This window comes from Chlorocebus sabaeus, chromosome 12 (genome assembly GCF_047675955.1).
Source record: "Chlorocebus sabaeus isolate Y175 chromosome 12, mChlSab1.0.hap1, whole genome shotgun sequence".
Taxonomy (NCBI): domain Eukaryota; kingdom Metazoa; phylum Chordata; class Mammalia; order Primates; family Cercopithecidae; genus Chlorocebus; species Chlorocebus sabaeus.
The window spans coordinates 76,843,552-76,868,447 of NC_132915.1; the positions used below are offsets into that span (position 1 = coordinate 76,843,552).

At 42.0% G+C, this 24,896-nt stretch overlaps 1 protein-coding gene across 3 annotated transcripts in view; it reads left to right on the plus strand.

Moving 5' to 3' along the window:
* ZNF462 (zinc finger protein 462) overlaps positions 1 to 24,896 on the plus strand; it is a 152,719-nt gene that overhangs the window by 60,624 nt on the left and 67,199 nt on the right. For 2 of the 3 annotated variants that reach the window (XM_007968497.3, XM_073021822.1), the window contains exons 2-7: positions 427 to 676; positions 1,215 to 6,847; positions 7,614 to 7,778; positions 9,539 to 9,642; positions 12,620 to 12,738; positions 16,227 to 16,418. In XM_007968497.3, coding sequence (XP_007966688.1) covers positions 457 to 676; positions 1,215 to 6,847; positions 7,614 to 7,778; positions 9,539 to 9,642; positions 12,620 to 12,738; positions 16,227 to 16,418 — 6,433 coding nt within the window. In that variant the 5' untranslated portion in view covers positions 427 to 456. The remainder of the gene's footprint in view (positions 1 to 426; positions 677 to 1,214; positions 6,848 to 7,613; positions 7,779 to 9,538; positions 9,643 to 12,619; positions 12,739 to 16,226; positions 16,419 to 24,896) is intronic. The other variant, XM_037983290.2, reaches the window with a different exon arrangement.

Sequence of the window (24,896 nt, forward strand, 5' to 3'; positions counted from 1 at the left end):
AAATTTTCCCTTTCTTCTGTGTGGACATCCTCTTCTTTTGAGATGGCTCCAATTTAAAAAGAAAATGAGTCCAAGGCAGAACCAAAGCCAACATTAAGTTACCAAGAAATTTGGATTCAGTGGAAAAGCTCAGAAACTTCTAAAACTTTTGAAGTACTAAACATTTCCTTGACAAATGGCATTGGAAGACATATCATGCTAGAAAATATTTATCTGGTGTTTTTCCTTCTTTGAAATTATGAGGTCAAGGACATCATCTCCATTATGTCTGATTGCCTCTCTTTAGCCAATGTTCCAAATGGCAAAGTCCAATAAGAAATCTACTGATACTGGAATTTTTTCCCATTAATGGATATATAGCCCCATCAGCTCAAGGTATGCGATTAGTGCATTCCTTAAGATGTTTTGTTCTGACTTCTGCTACAGGTTCCTAATGTGAGAGGGTAGACCCAGATCATGGAGGTGCTTCAGTGTGATGGCTGTGATTTCAGAGCCCCGTCTTATGAAGATCTCAAGGCACACATTCAGGATGTCCACACGGCATTTCTGCAGCCAACTGATGTTGCTGAGGACAATGTGAATGAGCCACGATGCGGGTCCATGAATGCCAGTAATCAGACAGAGGTGGAGTTTTCTTCTATAAAGGATGAATTTGCCATTGCAGAAGATTTATCAGGTAAATCTACACTAAACTTGGCACAGCCGATGTATTTTAATTGCTCTTGTTTCCTTTTAGCCTATAGCCATGGTTCTTAATATATGTGGCTTTTGCAGAATTTCTTGTGCTTTGCTAGCCATTTTTGTGGTTTGGGCATTATGTATCTATGTATCTCTTCTTGAGTATCTTAGGTAGTTATCCTTTCAAAAGCTTCCTCATATATCCTACCTTTTAATTTGGAGAACAAGGTAGTAGCTTGGAAAGTTCTAGAAAAAGTAGTACAATTTATGAAACTTGTATTTTTATAGCTGTGTGGCTCATTTATGGAGATGAGGAGAATACCTAAAGCTGTACCCTGCATCTTTATCCATGAGAAGGTGCAGTACGGGTATCTTCACTGATGCTTTGTGAATACTCTTCAAGACCTCATCTTGAGACTTCAGGCCTTTTGCATGTGATGTTTAGTAATGAAGAATAATTGGAATGATACTGATTTGCATGATTAGATATCTTAATTGTCTTTTGCTTTGTCACTTTCCTTATGCTTTTTCTTTAGGTCAAAATGCAACTGCATTGGGGACCGGAGGTTACTATGGCCACAGTCCAGGATATTATGGTCATCATATTGCCGCTAATCCCAAACCAACAAACAAGTTTTTTCAATGCAAGTTCTGCGTACGCTACTTCAGGTCAAAAAACCTCCTCATAGAACACACTAGAAAGGTCCATGGAGCTCAAGCTGAAGGGAGTTCGTCAGGACCCCCTGTCCCGGGATCCTTAAATTATAATATCATGATGCATGAGGGATTTGGAAAGGTCTTCTCTTGCCAGTTTTGCACATATAAGTCACCAAGAAGGGCAAGAATAATTAAGCATCAGAAGATGTATCACAAAAACAATCTGAAGGAGACCACCGCTCCCCCGCCTGCTCCTGCTCCAATGCCAGACCCTGTGGTTCCGCCCGTATCCCTGCAGGACCCCTGCAAGGAACTGCCAGCAGAGGTTGTGGAGCGCAGCATCTTAGAGTCTATGGTCAAGCCTTTGACCAAATCTCGAGGCAACTTTTGTTGTGAGTGGTGCAGCTACCAGACCCCCCGTCGAGAACGCTGGTGTGACCACATGATGAAGAAACACCGCAGTATGGTCAAGATCCTTTCCAGTCTCAGACAGCAACAAGAAGGAACTAATCTACCTGATGTGCCGAACAAGAGTGCCCCCAGCCCCACTTCCAACTCCACCTATCTGACCATGAATGCTGCAAGCCGGGAGATACCCAATACTACCGTCTCCAACTTCAGGGGCTCCATGGGCAACTCCATCATGAGACCCAATTCTTCTTCAGCTTCCAAGTTTTCGCCCATGTCTTACCCTCAGATGAAGCCGAAGTCACCTCACAATTCTGGTCTAGTTAACTTGGCAGAGAGATCCCGTTATGGAATGACTGACATGACCAATTCTTCTGCTGACCTGGAAACTAATAGCATGCTAAATGACTCTAGTTCTGATGAAGAGTTAAATGAAATAGACAGTGAGAATGGTTTAAGTGTTATGGATCACCAGACATCAGGCCTGTCTGCAGAGCAGCTGATGGGCTCAGATGGCAACAAATTATTGGAGACCAAGGGGATTCCATTTAGAAGATTCATGAATAGGTTCCAGTGCCCCTTTTGTCCTTTCCTCACCATGCATCGACGTAGCATCTCTCGTCACATAGAAAATATCCACTTATCTGGAAAGACAGCTGTCTACAAATGTGACGAATGTCCGTTTACTTGCAAGAGCTCGTTGAAACTTGGGGCTCACAAACAGTGTCACACGGGTACAACGTCAGATTGGGATGCTGTGAATTCCCAGAGTGAAAGCATTTCATCCTCACTGAATGAAGGCGTGGTGTCTTATGAGAGCTCAAGCATCAATGGTAGAAAGTCAGGAGTCATGTTGGATCCCTTGCAGCAGCAACAGCCACCGCAACCACCACCACCGCCACCACCACCACCACCATCACAACCACAGCCACTGCAGCAGCCACAGCCACCACAGCTGCAGCCACCACATCAGGTGCCATCCCAGCCACAAACACAGCCACCACCAACGCAGCAGCCACAGCCACCCACACAAGCCGCACCTCTGCACCCATACAAATGCACCATGTGTAATTACTCCACCACAACTCTGAAAGGGCTAAGAGTCCATCAGCAGCATAAACATTCATTCTGTGACAACTTGCCAAAATTCGAGGGGCAGCCCTCAAGCCTACCATTGGAAAATGAGACAGACAGCCACCCCTCTTCCAGCAACACTGTGAAGAAAAGTCAGACCTCAATTCTTGGGTTGTCCTCCAAGAACAATTTTGTAGCTAAGGCCTCTAGGAAGCTCGCCAATGACTTTCCTCTAGATTTGTCACCCGTGAAGAAGAGAACCAGGATTGATGAGATAGCAAGCAACCTTCAGAGCAAAATTAACCAAACTAAACAGCAGGAAGATGCAGTGATCAATGTTGAGGATGATGAAGAGGAAGAGGAAGACAACGAAGTCGAGATAGAGGTTGAGTTGGACAGGGAGGAAGAGCCGACAGAACCCATCATAGAGGTTCCCACTTCCTTTTCTGCCCAACAGATATGGGCAAGAGATACCAGTGAGCCCCAGAAGGAGCCCAACTTCAGAAACATCACCCACGATTACAATGCCACCAATGGGGCTGAGATTGAGCTCACCCTTTCTGAAGATGAAGAGGATTATTACGGCTCCTCAACAAACTTGAAAGATCACCAAGTTTCCAATACTGCTCTGCTGAATACCCAAACTCCCATCTATGGGACCGAGCACAATAATGAAAACACAGACTTTGGTGACTCTGGAAGGCTTTACTATTGTAAACACTGTGACTTTAACAACAAATCTGCCCGGAGTGTTAGCACCCACTACCAACGAATGCACCCGTACATTAAATTCAGCTTTAGGTACATCTTGGACCCCAATGATCACAGTGCAGTGTACAGGTGCCTGGAATGCTACATTGATTACACCAACTTCGAAGATCTCCAGCAGCATTATGGTGAACACCACCCAGAAGCCATGAATGTACTCAACTTCGATCACTCGGACCTGATCTACCGGTGTCGGTTTTGTTCATACACGAGCCCGAATGTTAGAAGCCTGATGCCACATTACCAAAGAATGCATCCCACGGTGAAGATCAACAACGCGATGATATTTTCAAGCTATGTCGTGGAGCAGCAGGAAGGGCTGAATACAGAATCCCAGACCCTGAGGGAGATTCTGAATTCAGCTCCCAAGAACATGGCGACTTCCACGCCTGTGGCTCGTGGTGGTGGTTTGCCAGCTACGTTTAACAAAAACACTCCTTCCAAGACCTTTACTCCTGAATGTGAAAATCAGAAGGACCCTTTGGTCAACACTGTTGTTGTTTACGATTGTGATGTTTGTTCGTTTGCAAGCCCCAACATGCATTCTGTCTTGGTTCATTATCAGAAGAAACACCCCGAAGAAAAGGCTTCCTACTTTAGGATCCAGAAAACTATGCGAATGGTGTCTGTGGACAGGGGCTCTGCCCTTTCTCAATTATCATTTGAGGTGGGTGCTCCAATGTCTCCCAAAATGTCCAACATGGGTTCCCCACCCCCCCCACAACCCCCGCCACCAGACCTCAGTACTGAGCTTTACTACTGCAAACACTGTTCCTACAGCAATCGGTCAGTTGTGGGAGTGCTTGTCCACTACCAGAAAAGACACCCAGAAATAAAGGTTACTGCCAAATATATCAGACAGGCTCCTCCCACAGCTGCAATGATGAGAGGGGTCGAAGGGCCCCAAGGCTCCCCCCGGCCACCCGCCCCCATGCAACAGCTGAACCGAAGCAGTTCTGAGAGAGATGGCCCTCCTGTGGAGAATGAGATGTTCTTTTGCCAGCACTGTGATTATGGGAACCGGACGGTCAAAGGGGTACTTATTCATTATCAGAAGAAGCACCGGGACTTCAAGGCCAACGCAGATGTGATCCGGCAGCATACAGCCACCATTCGAAGCCTCTGCGACCGAAATCAGAAGAAGCCTGCCAGCTGCGTGCTTGTCTCTGCCTCTAACCTAGAGCGGGACAAAACGAAACTCCGAGCACTCAAATGTAGGCAGTGCTCATATACCTCCCCCTACTTCTATGCACTGAGGAAGCATATCAAGAAAGACCACCCCGCCCTGAAAGCCACAGTCACGTCCATCATGCGATGGGCATTTCTAGATGGCTTGATAGAAGCTGGCTACCACTGCGAGTGGTGCATTTACTCCCATACGGAGCCCAATGGTTTGCTCCTGCATTACCAACGGAGGCATCCAGAACACTATGTTGATTACACCTACATGGCTACTAAACTGTGGGCTGGGCCAGACCCATCCCCTCCCTCTCTCACAATGCCAGCCGAAGCCAAAACCTACAGATGCAGGGACTGTGTTTTTGAAGCTGTCTCCATCTGGGACATCACTAATCACTACCAAGCGTTCCACCCCTGGGCCATGAATGGTGATGAGTCAGTGCTGCTGGACATCATCAAGGAGAAAGATGCTGTGGAGAAGCCCATTCTTTCATCCGAAGAGTTGGCAGGCCCTGTGAATTGTGAAAACAGTATACCCACCCCTCTCCCGGAGCAGGAAGCTGAATGTCCAGAGGATGCAAGACTGTCCCCTGAGAAAAGCCTGCAGCTAGCTTCAGCCAACCCCGCCATATCCTCCACCCCATACCAGTGCACGGTATGCCAATCTGAGTATAACAACTTGCACGGTCTTCTCACCCATTATGGGAAGAAGCACCCTGGCATGAAAGTGAAGGCTGCTGACTTTGCCCAGGACATTGACATCAACCCAGGTGCCGTCTACAAATGTAGGCATTGCCCATACATCAACACCCGCATCCACGGCGTCCTGACCCACTACCAGAAGCGACATCCGTCCATCAAGGTGACCGCTGAGGACTTTGTGCACGACGTAGAGCAGTCTGCGGACATATCCCAGAACGACGTGGAGGAGACAAGCAGGATCTTCAAGCAAGGGTATGGCGCCTACCGGTGCAAACTGTGTCCGTACACGCACGGCACTTTGGAGAAACTGAAAATCCACTACGAGAAGTATCACAATCAGCCTGAATTTGATGTCTTTTCCCAGTCGCCCCCGAAGCTGCCAGTCCCCCTTGAGCCTGAGATGACCACTGAAGTGAGCCCCTCCCAAGTCTCTATCACTGAGGAGGAGGTGGGAGAGGAGCCCGTGTCCACTTCTCACTTCTCTACCTCCCACCTGGTCTCCCACACTGTGTTCCGGTGCCAGCTCTGCAAGTACTTCTGCTCCACGAGGAAGGGGATCGCCAGGCACTACCGCATCAAGCACAATAACGTCCGAGCCCAGCCGGAAGGCAAGAACAACCTCTTCAAGTGTGCCCTGTGTGCCTACACCAACCCCATCCGCAAAGGTCTGGCAGCCCACTACCAGAAGCGCCACGACATTGATGCGTATTACACTCACTGCCTGGCAGCCTCTAGGACCATCAGTGACAAGCCCAACAAAGTGATCATCCCATCCCCGCCCAAGGACGACTCCCCTCAGCTGAGCGAGGAACTCCGGCGGGCAGTGGAGAAGAAAAAGTGCTCCTTGTGCTCTTTCCAGTCGTTCAGCAAGAAGGGCATTGTGTCGCATTACATGAAACGCCACCCAGGGGTGTTCCCAAAGAAGCAGCACGCCAGCAAGTTGGGGGGCTACTTCACGGCCGTCTATGCAGATGAGCATGAGAAGCCCACGCTGATGGAAGAAGAGGAGAGAAGCAGCTTTGAGAAAGCCGAGGTGGAGGGTGAAGCTCAGGAAATCGAGTGGCTCCCGTTCCGCTGCATCAAATGCTTCAAGCTGTCCTTTAGCACTGCAGAGCTGCTGTGCATGCATTACACTGACCACCACAGTCGGGACCTAAAGAGGGACTTCATCATTCTGGGCAACGGCCCCCGCTTACAGAACTCCACCTACCAGTGTAAGCACTGTGATAGCAAACTGCAAAGCACAGCCGAGCTGACCTCACACTTGAACATTCACAATGAGGAATTCCAGAAGCGTGCCAAACGTCAGGAGAGGAGGAAACAGCTTTTGAGCAAGCAGAAATATGCAGATGGTGCTTTTGCAGATTTCAAACAAGAGAGGGTAAGGATATGTTTTGATTTCCCTTCCCCCAGGAGGCCTCTCATCACTGGTGCCCACATGCACTTCTTCGTTGCCAGCCAAACTGCTGCAGGCTTCCTAGTGACTTAGCTTGCCAGAGAGCTCAATAAGTCAATTAAACATTTCGAGCTTGATTATCTCCCATTCTGTGCTCATCCCTCTCCTTGGTCCCGTTCCCCTCCCTCCTTCCCTTTGACTCCTCCCATGGCTCCCCAGGGGAGGTTTGGGGTGGTTTCTATGTATGTCTTTCTGCCAAGTAGCTTTATTTGAAGCCTAGTTTTACAACAACGCTCGCTCTTTCCTAAGGCAGTGTGGGCTGTCTCTTGGTACCATTAGCACTTCTCAGCCATGTCTTGGTCTTCAGTGTTTGCTACACGAACCTAACGTCTCCAGGAGTAGATTTTATTTTATCAAGAAGTTCATTAATGGCGCAACTATGCAACGTTTCACCTGCCTAGTTGAAACTGGTTTGAAAACCAGATAACTTAGTGGCAGTGACAATGAGCTTCTGCACAGAAATCTTCTCTACTCACAAGCCGTAACGTATTTGGGTTCCAAAGACTTTGCATAGTAGGCAGCGTGCCATGATGCTGACAAATTTGTTATATAAAAATACTCGCCTATATCTCCCTTGGTTTTTAACCTGATAATCGGCTTTAAAATAAAATATGTTGTTAAACTGCAAGAATAAATTCCGACAATTGAGGGAGGGCTCGGAGTACTGATGGCTACCACTGTATTTTACCAGCCTTTTGGTCACTTAGAAGAGGTGCCAAAGATCAAGGAGAGGAAAGTGGTGGGCTACAAATGTAAATTCTGTGTGGAAGTGCACCCAACGCTCCGAGCCATCTGCAATCACCTCCGAAAGCACGTCCAGTATGGCAATGTCCCAGCTGTGTCAGCTGCCGTGAAGGTGAGAACTGGAAGGTCTGGATGAGCATTCTTGTGTGTGAGCGATTCGAGTTACTTACTAACCCCATTGCCTAAAGCAGCTCAGGAAAGAGCATCTCAGAATGTGGGCATTCCTGAATTATACTTGGATTGGTTTGGCTTGTTTTGATTTCTTTGCAGGTTGGACCTTCCTCATCTTTCTGTTCAGGGAAAGGTCGAGTTTCGATCTGGTTTCCTTCCACGTGGATAGTTTGGTGGCAACAGAAGGTCCAGGATTCTCGGTCTAGGAGGCTTCAGGTCGTCCTTCTCTTCTGCGTTTAGTGCCATTATCTCTTCGTTCTTCCAAGTTGCCCGAGCTCTTGAGAGGAATCAAGTGGGTTCTGTTCCCATCGTCTTCTGCTCCTCTTTCTTCCTGACTTCTTACTGTTCTCATCTGGCTGAGGATGCAGAAAGCCTAGGAGAATCTCTTTGTCTTCTTATCCTGGATCCTCTGGGGACTGCAAAAGACATTAAAACTAAAAGCATTCAAGTCACAACTGACCCTGAAAGCCTTGGTTTGTCTCCTCCATCCCCTCTCCCATATGATGCTGACAAACGTCTTCCCTTTTCCCTCTTAACTTTTATTAGGCCACCTGTTTTGAACATCATAATCCTAATAGCAGCCACCACGTCAGTAACTAAGCCACCATCCCCATCTTCCAGAATATTGCTCAGCCCTATTATTTATTAAAACGGAAGTCATTTCAGGGTTCTGCCCTTTCTCTGTGGGTACATGCAAATATATTTTTGTCATCTGCCCTTCTTGAGCTTACGTCCTATTTTGCCAATTTAACATGAAGATAAAGTCTCTACTTTTCTTCATTGAAGACTGAAGCTTTCTGTCTTTTGGCAGAACAGTGGCAACCCAGGGATATCAGCAGTCAGCTTCTTTCATACACCACTGCGGTGTGTCCCAGGCTCGTTTCCTGGGATCACGTGAGAGAGACAGAAGGGCTTTTCCTGTGTAATCAGTAACCCAAGGAACTATCTTGAAAAACAGGTGACTTAAAACTAGACTGCTCCTTAATTTTTCAAATTGATTATGCAGCAGTCTCCAGTCATAGAGTGAAGTCACCATCTACAGGGTAGGGGGCAGACAGCAGGATCTTTTGCTTTGCTTCCTTTCCAGATAATGGTCCAAGGCTCCTCAATGACCATACTACTTTGCTTTTTGTTCTCTTCCTTTCTTCCTCTCTTTTCTGTGAGCCACAACCCTAGCCCAACTTTATGTCAGCTTAGATGGGATTGCAGTTGGAATTTTCTTTTAAGAAGGGGAAGAAGTGAGTGAAGTGTCTTCAGAACGGGAGAAGCCCTTGTTCACATTTCGCAAACAGTAGCAACCTGTGTCCGGGTATGTTGTTCTAAAATCACCTCCACTGCATGAGGAATGGCAGTTGGGCTTGCTCTCCCTCTAAAGGTAGCTGGAGAGGCAGGGGAGGAAGCTTTGACAAGAAGTGCTGTTGAGTTTGGGAGAATGAAGGGAGAAAAAGAAAGCTGGGGGCAATGATGATGGATATTTATTTTGTTGGTGGGGCATGTGTGTGTGTGTGGTTCTCTTAGCAGGAGGCGGATGACCCTGCCCACTTGTTCCTGGATGGATTGGAAGCAGCCAAAGACGCCAGTGGCGCCCTGGTGGGCCGGGTGGATGGTGAACACTGCTTGCTTGATGGAATGTTGGAGGATGAAACCCGGCCGGGGGGATACCATTGCAGTCAATGTGACAGAGTCCTGATGTCCATGCAGGGGCTGCGTTCTCATGAGAGGAGCCACCTGGCCCTGGCCATGTTTACCCGCGAGGACAAGTACAGCTGCCAGTATTGCTCCTTTGTTTCTGCTTTCAGGCACAAGTAAGTGCTATTGGGGGGGTCACTAGTGGTTACTGGGGGAAGATGTCATAGTGGAAGGCACTAAGCTAAAGCAGAAGCTTGGATGAGTAAGAAGGCCCCACTCATGGTTCACACCTCCTGCTCTGTTACCTGGAGCCTCAGTCACCTTTTCTGTAAAATGGGGCTGAGAACAGGAGATCGATCAGATGGCATTAGATTTGGCAAATGCAGGCATTTTAAAAATGAGAATTGGAGGAATCGCTATGATTTACCCAAAGGAAAAATGCAGCTGTGGAGAGTAGATGAGTCTCCTGATTCATCTGTCAAACATTCAGTCAAAATCTAGTCATTGTTTGAGGAAGTAAAGTCCATTTGGAAAACTGATTTGCTAAAGAGGTAAAATTAGGACTGTTAACCCGTGTGACCAAAGAAACGTTGCTTGCAATTTTTCAAGAGACCTTGAAAGGTAAAGAAGTTCATGGATGCCAAGGAGTTGCTTGACATACAGGGAGATTAAGGGGAGGGAGCTTCCCATTACTCATCACAGCTTTGAAAGTGTAAATTTGGAACAAGTGTGTAAGGCTTTTTGGGGCCATTGGAAAGAGGGGTGGTTTTAAGAACAACCTTTTGTTGCCTTTCTCTTTCAGCCATATAAAAGAGAGATAAATATTCAATAATGCATTTGGACAGTCTTGGATAAAGGTGACTAAGACTGACATGCTTTTTAAAACAAATTTTTTAATGAAATAAATGATGGACCGTTTGCTTCTTACAAAAGATAAAGGGCCAGTTAGTGGTTGTTGAACAGAAGAAGGAGGTGGTGGTTTCACAGAGGTTAGGATGGGTTGTAAACACTTTGTTATTATATGGAGCCTAATATCTAATCTTTGTCATCAGATCCATACATTGGCATAAAACTTGTAGGATTCTCTTCAATTCATGAAGTATTTATTGAACAGCATCTATCACTTTGTCTGACACACAGTGGAACTTCAGTAAATAATTGTGAATAAATGAATGTATCCTGTCCTAGGTAGTATACTTGGGGGAAATATAAAGACACAGGCCATGGTCTGTGGCCCAAGGGAATTTAGGGTCAAGGGTTGGTTTATGAAAATTAAAAAAAAAATAAAAACCCCACTGACTCAGTAAAATAAAGCACATCTTTGAAAATACCAGTAAAATACTATAATGTGTCAAAGAAGGGAAATGTTACGTCAACTTTGGAAGAGTCAGGAAGGTTTTATGGAGTAAGGAGCATTTGGGTCAAGTCTTAAAGTAGAAAAATAGGACTTGAGTAGTTTGGAAAGGACATAAGATGTAGAGGAAAAGCTGAGGGAGGAGACCATGAAGCTGACTGGGGCCCTAGCTGGGGGTTCAGTTTGACTAATCCTTAAGTTACATGTAAAGGAATAGTGAAAGATAAGGTCTAAATACTTTAAAGGAGACATATTTGGAGTTTTAAATGCCAGGAAATAGTATTGCATAATTTAAATTACTGGTAAAAGGAAGAGTCAAATTAGTAAAATAATTATAATTGGTAACATTTATTGCATCTCACTATATACCAGGCACTGTACTAAGTGCCTTTAAGTATTACTTAATTTCATTCTCAAACACTCCATTAAGGTATGGCCCCATTATTATCATCGTATGAATAAGAAAAGTAAAGCCTAGAAAAATTAAGTAATTTGCCCAAGGTCACTCACCCTATAAGTAATGGCTGAGATTTTATCCCAGGTAGTCTGACTCCGTAGTGTGTGCTCTTGAGATGAAAAAAAAAAAAAGAAAGAAAAAACATGGGGGCTGGGGACAAGGAATTAAGAAGCAATAGTAGTAGCTAAGTAGCTAGTTCAAGAAGTTAGGGAATGATTGAAGGAATGGATTTCCCTGACTTGGAAAAATTGACTTAATACATGAGATGAGGGACAAAGTGAAATACAGATGGCACCTAGGTTTTCAGTTTACTCAACTGGGAGAAAGGTTAGTGCCATTTATAGAAACAAGGAAATGAAGAAGAGAATTTGTTTTGTAGACAACTCTCTGATGGGTTTGTTTAGAACAGGTTGAGTTAAAGATAACTAAAGGACACCCAGAGGGAGCTGTCCAGGGGCAATTGAAAATGTTGCTTTGGAGCTCAGGAGAGCATTATATGTTGAAATAGTAGCAGTACCATTCCCACATGAGGCATTTAGAATGGATTTTAGTTCTCTGGAGTACTGATACAAATTAGAACTTCTTCCCACACCTTGTTTGGTAGATTTATTATTTTTTTAGGCTAATAATTATTATGAAGTACTAGGGGTTCGTTGTAATTAAATAACTCCCTTGTAAGTTGCTTCTGGAAGACTTACAGCAAACATGGCTGTGTGTATCAGAAGGGATGTGCAGCCTTTTGACCATGTGACTCCTTTAAACATGCATGCACTTTGCCTCCAAATTAATATAGACCCTGGAAACAAGACAGCCCATTGCAAGAAGGTCAGCCACTTCGAAACCTCCCTTCCTCACTCTAGTGTTCACAATGAAAGTAGAATTAGAATTCAAAAAGAAAGTCAGCTCTTTTCAAATGCTAAATTTCTCTAATTCCCATTCTGTTATTTGAATAAGTTAGAGGACTAATTGATAGGCACTCTCACTGGCTTGGCAGGAAGCTTGAATTCACCCATATTGTACCTTCTCTTTTTAGATACACTCTTCCAATTATCAGAGCTATAGGAAGGGACAATAAAGATTCTTACCATGACCTGTTACCACTGCCATATCTCTAAATCCAAAAAAAAAAACTCTCGATCTCTTCCTTTAGCTTCCTGTCCTCTTAGAGTAGGTACAACTCTTGAAAATTAATTAATTAAATTGATAAATGCCATTATTGAAAAGTAAACAAAAAGGCTTTGAACGACCTAGAAGTAGGATTCCTGGAAAAAAGGCAATGAGCAAATCCTCTATGAAATTTTTAATTTTGTCATTTTTCTTTTCATTTCCCTTCTACATCAAGTTTGGATCGCCATATGCAAACGCACCACGGACACCATAAACCATTCCGATGCAAACTCTGCTCCTTCAAGTCCTCCTATAACAGCCGGCTGAAAACACATATACTCAAAGCTCATGCTGGTGAGTTGTGCACTGATGATGCACAAGTTCTTTAGCACTCTCTGAGTTTGAAACCTGATAGTCTTTATTGAGTGAAATACTGTCCTGCCTTACACTTGAGAATGTTATTCTTGGGATGGATGTATATTCAGTTTTATTTTCACCTAGTAAAGAAAAAATAAAGAAAAAAGTAAAAGTTAAACAAAATCACCTAAATCCAAAATAATACAAAGCCTATGTCACCCATGTTATAGTTAGTTTGTTCGTGCTACTAACAAGTTAGAATTAGACTGTTGGTGATTTTTACAGAAATTTCTAAATTGCCTGTACTTTCTAATGCTATTGCCAAGAATTGTTATATGTACTAAAAAGACTTTCCAGCTAAAATAAAGTTAACAACTTAAGGAAGTTAGAAAGGGCAAAGGGAACTCAAGGTGTGTGAGATTTTTCAAGAGATACCCTTAGATACGTTTCCGTACATAAGATAGAAAATGACTGGGTGCTGAGTGTCCAGGAGCTGTACTGGTCTCTATCATATTGTTGTTCCATCTCATTATTCATTAGAAAAAATTTGGAAATGAAAGAAGAAACACAGTCAGTCGTCTATAATCTTATCTGAAGACCACTGTTGTTGACGTCTGATGTGTCATGAACATCCCTTACCCACCGGGCTCTGCACTAGGCATGTTATATGCATCATCTTCTTTAGTCCTACAGTAGTCCTAAAGGGGAGGCATTGTGCCACATCCCTTGTGCCTTGTATAACCCTTGGTCACACTCTGAACAGTGTTGTAAGAACCGCTCAGAACCTAAGTCTTTCACTTTTGCCAGCTCCTCATACTCTGTGTATACAGGACCATGTCTCTTCACTATCTTCTGAGTGTTGGATTTTGTTGAACTGACTTAATGCAGTAAAATTGCCCAGGGCTCCCAGCTGCCCCAAACTCCACTAGGAGTCAGGAATGGGACAGGGAAGTTAGCTATAGGGGCTTTTCTCTATCTTTTTGTATTTTTCTGTCTCTGGGAAATTTCTACTAAAGTCCATGAAGTGAGTGGCTTCAGGGTTCGAATCACTCTTTTCTAACTTGTGTATATTGTAAATTATGCAGCTGGGACACTATCCTGGTGAGTTTTGCCCATAGGCCTTAGCCTTGTCAAAAGCACTTTTACCAGCGAGAGCTGGGAAGAGATGATTCGGCCTGTGGGAAAGACATGAAGAGAGCATCAGAGCCTGCACACTGATGCCAGCATATTAAGCTGAAGTGTCTGCTCTTGGAGCTGACCCAGCAAACTGGCTCCCTGTGCTCACTGGCTGGCAAGAAGAGTGCATCCAGTAAGAGAGATTGGGAGCAATGTAATTCAGTTCTTGACATACCTTGGAACCTTGGCCTCCATGACATTGCTTTGAGCAACTGAGTAGGGCTTGGCTTCGAAAACGCCAGTACATTTTCTAAAAGACTCTTGACTCATCTTGTCTGTTCTAGGTAGATTATTTTATTTTAAAGAAGAAAAGGTTATGTGTGCTAACCCAAACATCTGGATTTGAATTCTCTCTCAGGTCGTGCAACTCACAGCCACCAGTAAGGTTCACACAACCAAGCTTGCATTTAAAAAAAAAATGAAAAAATAGAATAAAGAGGGCAGTAGTATTCTATATATTGTCATATATATATAAGTAAACATCATACTCAGCATTGTGATCTACTCCTAAAGAGATACAACTGACTGGTATTCCTGGTTGGGTCCTCTGACTTTTTTGAACTTCTGTCCTTCCTTGTGCTTTGTGATGTTGAGCAATTCAAGTTTTTCTGTGGTTTTCTTCAAGACTTTTTTGGAAATGCAAGCTCTGAGGGTCATCAGTGGTAAGAGGAAGGCTTAATTATAGAACTTGGATGCTATACTCACTTCACATGTGAACCCATTTAGTAATTTTCATGGTGGCAGGAAAGTAATAATCTCGGAACAGCAGGGGCAAAGAATGATCTTCCAATACCTGGTTTTCTTGCTTTTAATCCTTAGATCACAGCTCTGTTCATTTTCACTGGTACACAAAACTTTATGATTCTGTTTTCTCTTCTTTCTTCTCTGACTTTTAAATGCCACCTTAAAAATTAATTTTAAAAATACATGTTCATTAGAGAAAATTTGGAAATGAAAGAAGAAATACAGTCATTCATAATCTTGTTATCTAAATACCATTGTTGTTAACATTTCATATATTTCCTTTCAGTCATTTTCTCTATAATTATTTTTAACAGTTGTAATACTAATGCCATTGAATATATCTATTTAGCCTTTGTATTTACTTTTATTTTTTATGTTATTATAAATTCCAAGAAGTTATTTTAATTGAATAAAATAAATCATCAATAGGATATGCCAAGATTTACTTAATTGTTTCCTTGTGGTTGTAAATTTAGGTTATTTCATACTTTTTTCAAGCATAAATGATGCATATTTCTAAGTAAAGCTTTATATTTATCAAAGGATATCTTCTTATTACTCTTTGAAATGGAATTCCTGGGTTGGAAACATGAGCATTTCTGTGTCTATTATTCTTAAAAGCAAAATGGCTTTCTGAATTGATCTTATCAGTGTGTATATATCCAACAATTTAAGCATGCCCACTTCACACTCTTAGTTCTTAAAATGTAATTAATTTAAAAGGTAACATATGGCAAAGGTAAATCCCATTCTAACTTAATTTGGTCATGGTGATCTGTGTTATATTTCAGTGGCATAAAATTAATTTTAAAAATAGTGCTTATTTTTACTGAGAGGCACTCTTTATTGAAGAATATTGGAGATACACACACACACACACACACACACACACTGTACCCCCTCAACCCCCATGTTTACATATACAGCTCCCTTCCTTAGAGAAATGACTTATTTTTGCCCATTTCTGTGTTATTGACTAGATAGGGAAATGGAGTTCTGTGCTGAGGTTTGTGAACTGGTCCAAAAATGTATATATGTAGGATGAGAACGTGTATAGTTAGCAAGGAAATACAGAATAGAATAGCACAGCAGAGCTTGCACTGAATGACTTTGTGATTAAAAAGCCACTAATAGATCTTTGGAATAATAATTAAGCATATTATTTTCTGTGACTGACAAAAAGGCAACCTTGAATGAAACTTGACATGGTCATTTCTAGTGTAGAGAGGGGGGAAAAGGGATTGGAAATTTTTCTAAAGGAGGTATCATAGGCAGTTGGGTTTCACTTCCTGTTGGGGAATCAATTCATAGCTTCACTCCTGTAAGTAGAGCCCCAAATGAAAAAGGACCAGTTCACTAGATTCTGGAGCTCATGGAAGAGTTTCAACTCCAAAGGAGCACTGTGGTTGTGGCAGGGTGTTGGTCTGTGAGGTTCGTTCATAGAACATGAAGCTTGAGAAGCGCTTCTCTAGCGTGAGTTAACTGAGTTATCTTGTTTCCACCCCGGCCTTATACCCTTCTCCCCTCTTTTTCCTGTTCTATTTCTTGTCACCATCCTCTTCCAGGTGAGCATGCCTACAAGTGTTCTTGGTGCTCGTTCTCCACCATGACAATCAGCCAGCTGAAGGAACACTCCCTCAAGGTCCACGGAAAAGCCCTGACCCTTCCCAGGCCACGGATCGTCAGTCTCCTCTCCTCACACTCCCACCACTCCTCCCAGAAAGCTACCCCAGCCGAAGAAGTGGAAGACTCCAACGGTAAAAATGGGCTTCCAAGCTGGAATTAACCACCCAGGGTTGAGGTGGGCTGGGATTCATTGCCAGTCATTCTTTTTAGAAGAAAGTCTTATGTGAAAACATGATGGTTCAAGTGAAGGAAGAAATGTGAAAAGGTTGAAATGGTGTAGAAGTTGGAGTGGGAAGGGGAAATGAACTTGTTGGGCATCTGTGTGACGCCACGATGAAAATGGAAGTCAGCGCTCATGGGAGTGTTGCTGGTGGAAAGAGACAGTCAAGTGGGATGGATTAGTTTTGAATCGTTCCACTGTGGTTTTAAGCAAGAAAGCAAATGGAGTACCAGGCCAATTTGTTTGTTTTTCTTTATATCCTGTCTTGTTCTATAAAAGATGTGCTGTGAAGTGTTTGGGGTGACAGGTATGTACATTAATGGCACAAAATTCAAAGTAGGAATGCAAAGGGTGAATGAGTGGGGCAGTATGTCTCATTGAGCCATGTGATACCTTAGGGGTGACATAGGGATTTCTTACAGCTAAAGGATGCTAAGGAGGCATGAGTTGGGAGGAGTGTGTTACTGTTTAGTTTTGGAGTTTCAGAAGAAATACAGGAAGCCAGGGCGAGGGTCTCCTTGATAGCAGTGTGACCAAAGCTGTAGGGCAGAGAAAGAGAGTCCAGACCTGGGGGCCTGCAGATGTGGCATAGTAAGCAAAGTGATAGTTTATTTATTGTTTTTATAAGACCAGGAAGCAGACCTGTTTTGATTTCTCATCTCACCTCAAATGATTGCAGAATCAGCTACTTGGAAAAGAAGTAGAGGAAGTCTGCAGATTCTTCGAGGTAGACCTGCTCTCTTCCAACCCCTTCTAGTTCTTGAGTCCCTTCTGCGGGAGCCAGTTAGCTACCATCAGCTTGAGTACTTCCCAGGTCAAGGAACGACTATCTGCCAAGGTCTACTGTTACATTCTTGGGAGGAGCTTAGTGGACTGGAAAGAAAACCGAACAAAAGCCTGGATTTGAAATCTCACTTCTCTCAATGGTGGTCACGTTTCCCTGGGCAATCTTAGCTTCTTGTTCCCATATGTAAAATCGGGGATAGTGTTATCTACCTCAACCGATTATCTTCAGAGATTAGTGAGAAAAGGTACACACCTGTAAAATACCTAATACAGCCTCTGACACATAGTAGGTATTTAATAAACGGCTGTTTTATTTCTGTACTTTTCAACCTTTGGTTGCAATTCTGGCCTTTGGGACCATTTATAACAAGTACGAATTTTGGTTATTTTTAATGTATGTGTTTAAACCAAGAGACTCTTCAGATAACCTGACGATCTGACAGCCCAACTTGTCAACATGGTCTAATTCTCAGATTATCGAAACAGTAAATGAGTAATGTTTATTCATGAGGCCTGTGAGCAGACACCTGTGGGAGGAAATGAAATGGTAAGTCCTAAGATGAAAAGCTGCTTTTTAAAACATTTTTGAAGCTTGGTGGTCTTTCCTTTGCAAATCGTCTGTAGTATTCAACACTATAGCTCCTTACTGGTATCCCTGCCTTAAAGAACTTCTGTTTAACAAAGAAGGCCTGTTATGATGGCTACGACTTGTAATGACATGACCACACAATCTCCTTAGCTACTGTGTAGTAGTTTAAAATGTGGAAGGAGGCCTGTGGTGTTTTTTTTTTTTTTTTTTCTTCTGGGAAAATTTAGAGTTGCACATCTAGGACTGGGTGACAGTACCTGTGGAAGGGTAAAGAAAATGTCCCCTTTTCACCTGAAATACTCTATTCACCAGGAAGGGTTGGTATATTGCAACCAGAAGGGCAAAATCTAACTTGACCCACGTTGTAAGATCTTTATTAATGTGATTTTTAAGCAATTGTTTTCATCTGACATGGAAGCTACATTTGTGGAGCCGTTTGAATGGAACAGATTCATCTCAGTGCCATTGCTAGCAAAGGCTTTCGCTGGGTTGTTTTTCTCAATGTCATACCTTCTTTTTCCTTTGTCTTTCTTCCTTGAAAGGTGGGTCTCAGTCAGAGGTCAAGGGAATCCTTTAAACCCACCCCACTGCGTGTATTGTTAGCCTCTGCATAGACTAAGAAGAGTTGAGTTCAGTTAAATTCTTGAGCCTGTACTCTCTCCCGAGGACTTTGCTATGCACGGAAGAATCAGAAATGAGTATAGGATTTTTCTGGCCCTCTGACAACTTAGAATCAATTGTTTAGATGATATTATTAGCACTTACATTTGAGCTAACCATAACCCTAAGCCTCAGGCCTAACCTGTTTGGGGAGTGATTTCAGATTCTTAGAGGATAGACTGTGGGGAGGGGTGGTTGTCACAGAAATACGACAAAGTGATATTGACTAGCTCTCTCTATAACATGGATAGTCTGTTTTTGTTTAGGCACAGGGAAATAATTTGCAATATATAAAAGTGATTCTCAGTTTTCTTATGAAAGAACATAGTAACTGAAAGCTCTGTGTGATAACTATTTAGTGAGCCCTACACAGAAGTCCTGTACTGTTTTTAATGTATATAAATGACCTATATCAATGGATCAGCAGTGATTAGTTTAATTTGATGACATAAAAGCTGATTAGATGAGGTAAACAAAAAGAAGGCTATTTACATGAATGAATAATTATGTGGAAAGAGTAGTTAATAGTTGTTCATTAAGTATTTTCTTGAATCCTTATTATAGATTTTATATAGTTTTGCATAGCCAAGAATGGCTAAGCAGGCCCAAAGTAGGAAGACTTTGCTAAGGAGCCGGATGGTGGATTCCTAGAAACAGCTAAGTCTACAGGATGGAAAAACAGCTGTGGGGCTAGATAGTAGCCTGTAAATTATGCCTTGAATGGTGTTTGAAACACACATGTGAAATCCAATTGCACATTTTAATAGAGAGAAGCTGTGGGGCTATTGGCTCTCAGTTCAGGTTTCCCACACTGCAGATGCCAGGACAATGTGAACACACCAACCAAAAATGTGTTGCAGGCCTGGGGGGAGTCAAGATCCATAAAACCAGGAAATCACCAGTGTGTCTTTGGCTTTCTGATTCCCTAGTGAGGGATGTGAATAAAACAAGTTGACATGTTCCTGCTATTTGCAGTGGTCAAATGCTTGCTGTCTTGAGAGGGAGCCAGTCTTCTCTGGCAGAGGGAAACAGCCTGAAAAGGGATGTTCTTTCTAAGCTGCTCTCCCTCCCAACCCAGAGGAGGGAGAAGAGCGAAGAAAGCAAAAATGAGAAGGTAGAGGGGAGATTTCACTCCAGCTGCCTGGCCACACACCTCTTCTGTGCTTCAACCATGCTCTTGGGCTCTGAGCTGTCAGTCTTGACATGTTTCACCAGCACACGAATCCTCTATATATTCATGATGATCAGTTGTTGGAAAGAAAAGCGACGGCTCTATGGTATTGGTTTTGTCTATAAGATAATGGGCAATGACACATAATTGCTATTCTAAACAATGCATTAAGGGGAAACAATAAGGTTGTCAACAAAGGGAAATGCTCTGCTGTGTTTGTGTTTACTGTGTTCCTTCTCCTGCCATGTACATCACAGGACTGGCTTTTATCTGGCTGTTTCCAAGTCTGCTTTCAGTACAGAAAAATACATATATACGCACAGCTGTAAAATAACCAAGAAACTAGGACAGCGTAGTTTAGCCATGAGATTTGTTTTAGGTCTGAGAAGCTATACAGGACATGGCCAATGGATATCTAACTTAAAATTCAACTATGGGTTAAGTCAAGCCGGTGATGACATTCCATCTTTTTCCTCCCTCTGGTTTCTCCCGGGGACTAATAAGTTAATTTGTTTCTTCTATCTATGCAGTTATGCTATGGAATTGCCTGCTTTAGAAAATAGCTACTGTGATGCATTTAGGACAAAAACAAAAATCAGACCAGGTACAAAGTGAGTAAGGTGAATGATGGTAACATTGTTTGTTTGTTTGTTTGTTTTTGTTTTGCCGGTGCCTTAGTTAGCAACCCAGAGAAAACACAGAGAACACTTGGTTGTGATACCCCTCCATTTATAATATAGAACTTGATATAGTCCACCCAAAAGAGAAGTCTGTGACATTATGAATTAATAGAAAAATGTTGCAAGGAGCTTTGCAATTTCCTTTTGTACAGATTTTTTAATAAATCTCAATTGGTTTTTCTCCTCTAAGCTCTAGAATAATACTTGACAAACACTATTTTTATCAAGACATTTCTCATCAAGGAACCACACGTACTTATTATCTCTCATATCAAAGTCTTCAGCGTTGCATCCAAAGTTCACCATTTAGTCATGCTTTCATCATTGCACAGTGGCTTCACTAGCAAATACTGACATTCCTGCCATCTCTCTACTTACTATCCTAAACATTTAATGTCTTGCTTTGTACTTCTACTCACTTTCAGTAAGCTCTGCTGGGAGGTTAGATGGATTTCTTTCCTGTCCGCTTTTCTCTACTAGTCCATGACTTTCACTTCCTTTAAGGATTGATTTTCACTGGCCCCAAACGTACTCTTATTATACTCTTCTATCCCTCATCTTCCTGGTGCTCTATTAGTACTTGCAGATATGCTATTTTTTCTGTCCCCTAATTTTCCAATATGGACAGTTAGGTAAGTACTTACTAAATACTTATTCTTTTCATGGACCCGTGATATCTTGGAAGCATCACAGTTTTCAGTTCTGTTAATTGTACTGGGTCCTCAAATACATTTTAACTCCACTAACCAAATTACACAGGATGAGTTTATTTCACTTCCGTTTAAGAGGCAGGTCAAAAGACAATCTGAAGATGAAACTTTAGGGAATGCTCTAACATTAATTATCGGATGCAATTACTCTGCCAAGATAAAAAGATCTTCCTTGACAAAGAGCATTTTAAATGTTGTCATTGTTCCCTGCATGATGAGACCTTCTGTGTAGGGGAGAAGCTGAAGGTTAAGACAGGGTATAAAGGAAGGATATAGAAAGTATGATGGAGCTGGAGAGATGAACATTTCTAGCATGGCCAGCTATTAGCAGAGTTGCTTCTTGGAGCAAGTGCACACAATTATTGATCTTAGAGTGGGCTAATTTGTTCTCTGTGTCCCTGTCAATATACAGTGTTTGGCCGCAGTTAAATTCAGATTCAAAGACGATATAGTGATAAACTGACCAACAAAACTTGTCAATGAGTAGAGCTTTCTATTCTACCTGAAAACTTTTCTTATCGACTTTTAAAACAATATATTGGTTAGAAGAGACTCATTTGGTGAGACTCAGTTTTTCTAAACATTAGAGATTGGCAAACTTTTTCCTTTAAAAAAAAATTTAAATTGACTCATAATAATTACACATATTTGTGGCATACCGTGTGATAATTTGATACATGCATATGATGTGTAATGATTAAATTAGGGCCATTAGCATTTCCATCACCTCAAACATTTATTATTTCTTTGTATTGGAAACACTCAAAATCTGCTCTTTAAGCTGTTAGTAAATATACAATCAGTTGTTGTTTATTCTAGTTATCTTAAGATGCTGTAAAATTCTAGATCTTGTTTCTCCTATCCAGCTATAATTTTATATCTATTTACCACTCTAATGCCCTTCCCAGTCTTTAGTAACCACTATTCTACTTGCTGCTTCTATGAGATCAACTTTTCTAGCGTCTACATAGGACATAAGAATGTGCAGTATTTGTCTTTCTGTGCCAGCTTATTGGCAATTTTTTTCTATAAAAAGGGCCAGAGAATATTTTCAGCACTGTAGGTCCTGCAGTCTCTGTCACAACTACTTAACTGTCATTATAACATAAAAGTGACCATAGACAATATGTAAAAAAACAACATGGCTATGCAGCAATAAAACTGTATGTACAAAAACAAAGGGAAGGCCCATGAATGATACTTCACTAACCTATGCCATAGATGAGATGATTGGGGGGAATAATTACAGCAATATCCATGAGATTAATCCAGTCTTTAATAAATGTCATTCTGAGCCTTTATATTTAACATATGGAATACTCCTAGATGTCACTTAAAAATGTAACTTGACCTAAATATATTATTAGATTCATATATGAAATGTAAGGTATTAAAGTTTAAAAAATATTAGTGCGTGAATTACATTTAAGCTTAAAAGGAAAATCTTCTCTAAGAATTATGTTGAGTCTAGCTCCAAGCTATCAACTCATTTTGCCTTGGCTGCAGCAATGCTTGACAACTAAAAATTAAGATCTGGGATGCTTTATTTTTGAAGAGAAGCTTTTCAGATCTCTAAATAGGTCAGACATAAAATTCAACCTTTAAGAGGATCCAGTTAGTTGCTAGGGCATCAGCCCTTCCACACAGGTTCCAATTGCAATCAGATTGAAAGAAAAAATGAGGTGGTTTCTTTAAAAATGACAGTCATGAAATGGAGACTCCCAAGTGAATAACTAATGGTAAAGTACAAAACTTTACATCGTTTATAGCACATGTGATGTAAGACATAATTTTAATGGCTTGACTATAATTTTTCATAGGTTCTGCCGGTCTCAAAATTATCTGACCAGCTACTACCTAACCTTCTCTTTTTGATATCAGAATTTCTACATCAAAATGTGGCCTAAAGTTCATTTTAACACTTATTTTCTATATTTCTACTGTAAAGACTTAAGAGGTCTGCAACTTCAGTGGAGCAAAGTGGCGTTGAAGACCCTGAATCTTCTGTTATTACCTGGAAATCTACAGGGATTAAACTGTTAAGACTCTACCTCAGTGGCAAAGAACAACCCTCCAAAATTGTCACCACGCAGAACTCAAAGGTCATGTGATAGACACTTCCCAAGATATCAACCTGCCTGGAATTTCTGTGACTTGTTGAATTAGTCGTAGTTTTGTGGCTAATATCATCCTTTGTGCCGGAGATGAAAACATTTCAAGTGTAGGCTTTCCGTGTCCTGGGAACTTAGTCAACTAACTCATCTCCCTCTTCCCATGCCAACAAAAACATTGTTCATCAGAAATATAACCATATACCACTAAACTTACTCAGAACTAGTTCCCAGAAACACTGGAGTTTGCTTCATAATTCCACATCTGACTTTCACATCTCTGGGTGAACTGCTTGGAGATTACCTCAAGTCTTCCAGACCTCATTTGTGGAAAGTATCTAGAAGGGAAGAAATCTACTTTATTCTTTAGCAGAAAAATATAGTCAGTCATTAGCTGAATCATCTAAAACAACGAATCTCAGTTATTTTTTAAAAGAAAGAATCTTTGCTTGTCTTCTCATTGCCCACTTCAAATTTTCTGTCCCTGGAGCTGAAGCTAGTATTTTAGCCCAATTTTACTTGAGATAAAAATCCCTCAAACTGTCTTGAGACTTCTTATGACTCATAGGTCTCTCCACTCTTTCTGCTCTGAGAGCATTTTACACAGGCAGAAGGAAGGGCATTTGAGTTGGGAGAAGTCACAAGAGTGAGCCATGATTTAGAGGTAGAAATCCTGCAACAGCCTTGCTAGAGTCGAGGGAATGTCCTTGGAAAGAAGGGTATGTAAACAAATAATTTTTTTAGAAGTGGGAAGAGCCACACTGTTGTGGCTCATGCCTGTAATCCCAACACTTTGGGAGGCTGAGGCAAGAGGATCTCTTGAGGCCAGGAGTTCAAGACCAGCCTGGGCAACATAGCAAGATCCCACCTCTATAAAAACATAAAAATAAAATGAAAGTAAATTAGTATGGAGTTGAGAATAAGATGCCAGAAATACCTTTTTAGCTACAATTATTTTTTTGAAAAAAATAAATTACATACATTTTGATTGTATGTCACAGGAAAGCATGTCCAAATGATGTACACATATTTTTGTTAACATGTTTTATTAACCGTAAATAACAGCCAACAGAAAAATCCCAGTGGTGGTGATTAAACAAAAATGATGAAATAACAAATGGCCAAAAGTGACATGAGGGGAAAGTATACAGGTGGGAGAATCTGCTTGCCCTCTGCTGGATTCAGTCCCTTTCTGTTTAGGCCCAGGAAATGATATATTCCTGCCACTGGGGCTCTTCCACTTTGCAAACAGTTTCCGAGTCATCAAGTTCAACCCAAAGGAAGTATTTGGCTGAGAGTGTAGGGCCCAGCTAAGGTTTCATTTCCTAGCACACTGCTTGTGGAGAAGTCATTCCAAGGCTAGGTTCTTCAGCTTCCATGGGGACACAAAACATTCTTAGATGACTCGCACAAGTCACTCTCTTACATCATATTTTATTTTGATGCACTGTGAGTCCTCCACCAGAGCTGCTATGAAAGCCACATTGAGAGATGCAGGACCTTCTAAACTCTTCACCTATGTGTTCATTTTTAGCACTGCTAGTTATTTTTTTCCCCCTTGGCCAGTTTGAAAGTCATTCATTCTGGTTTACATAAGGGTTCTACATGTCTCTTCGTTCAGTTCCCAAGTGATGAAAAATAATTTTTTTTTTCTACCAATTGTCTTAAATATGTCATCTGCT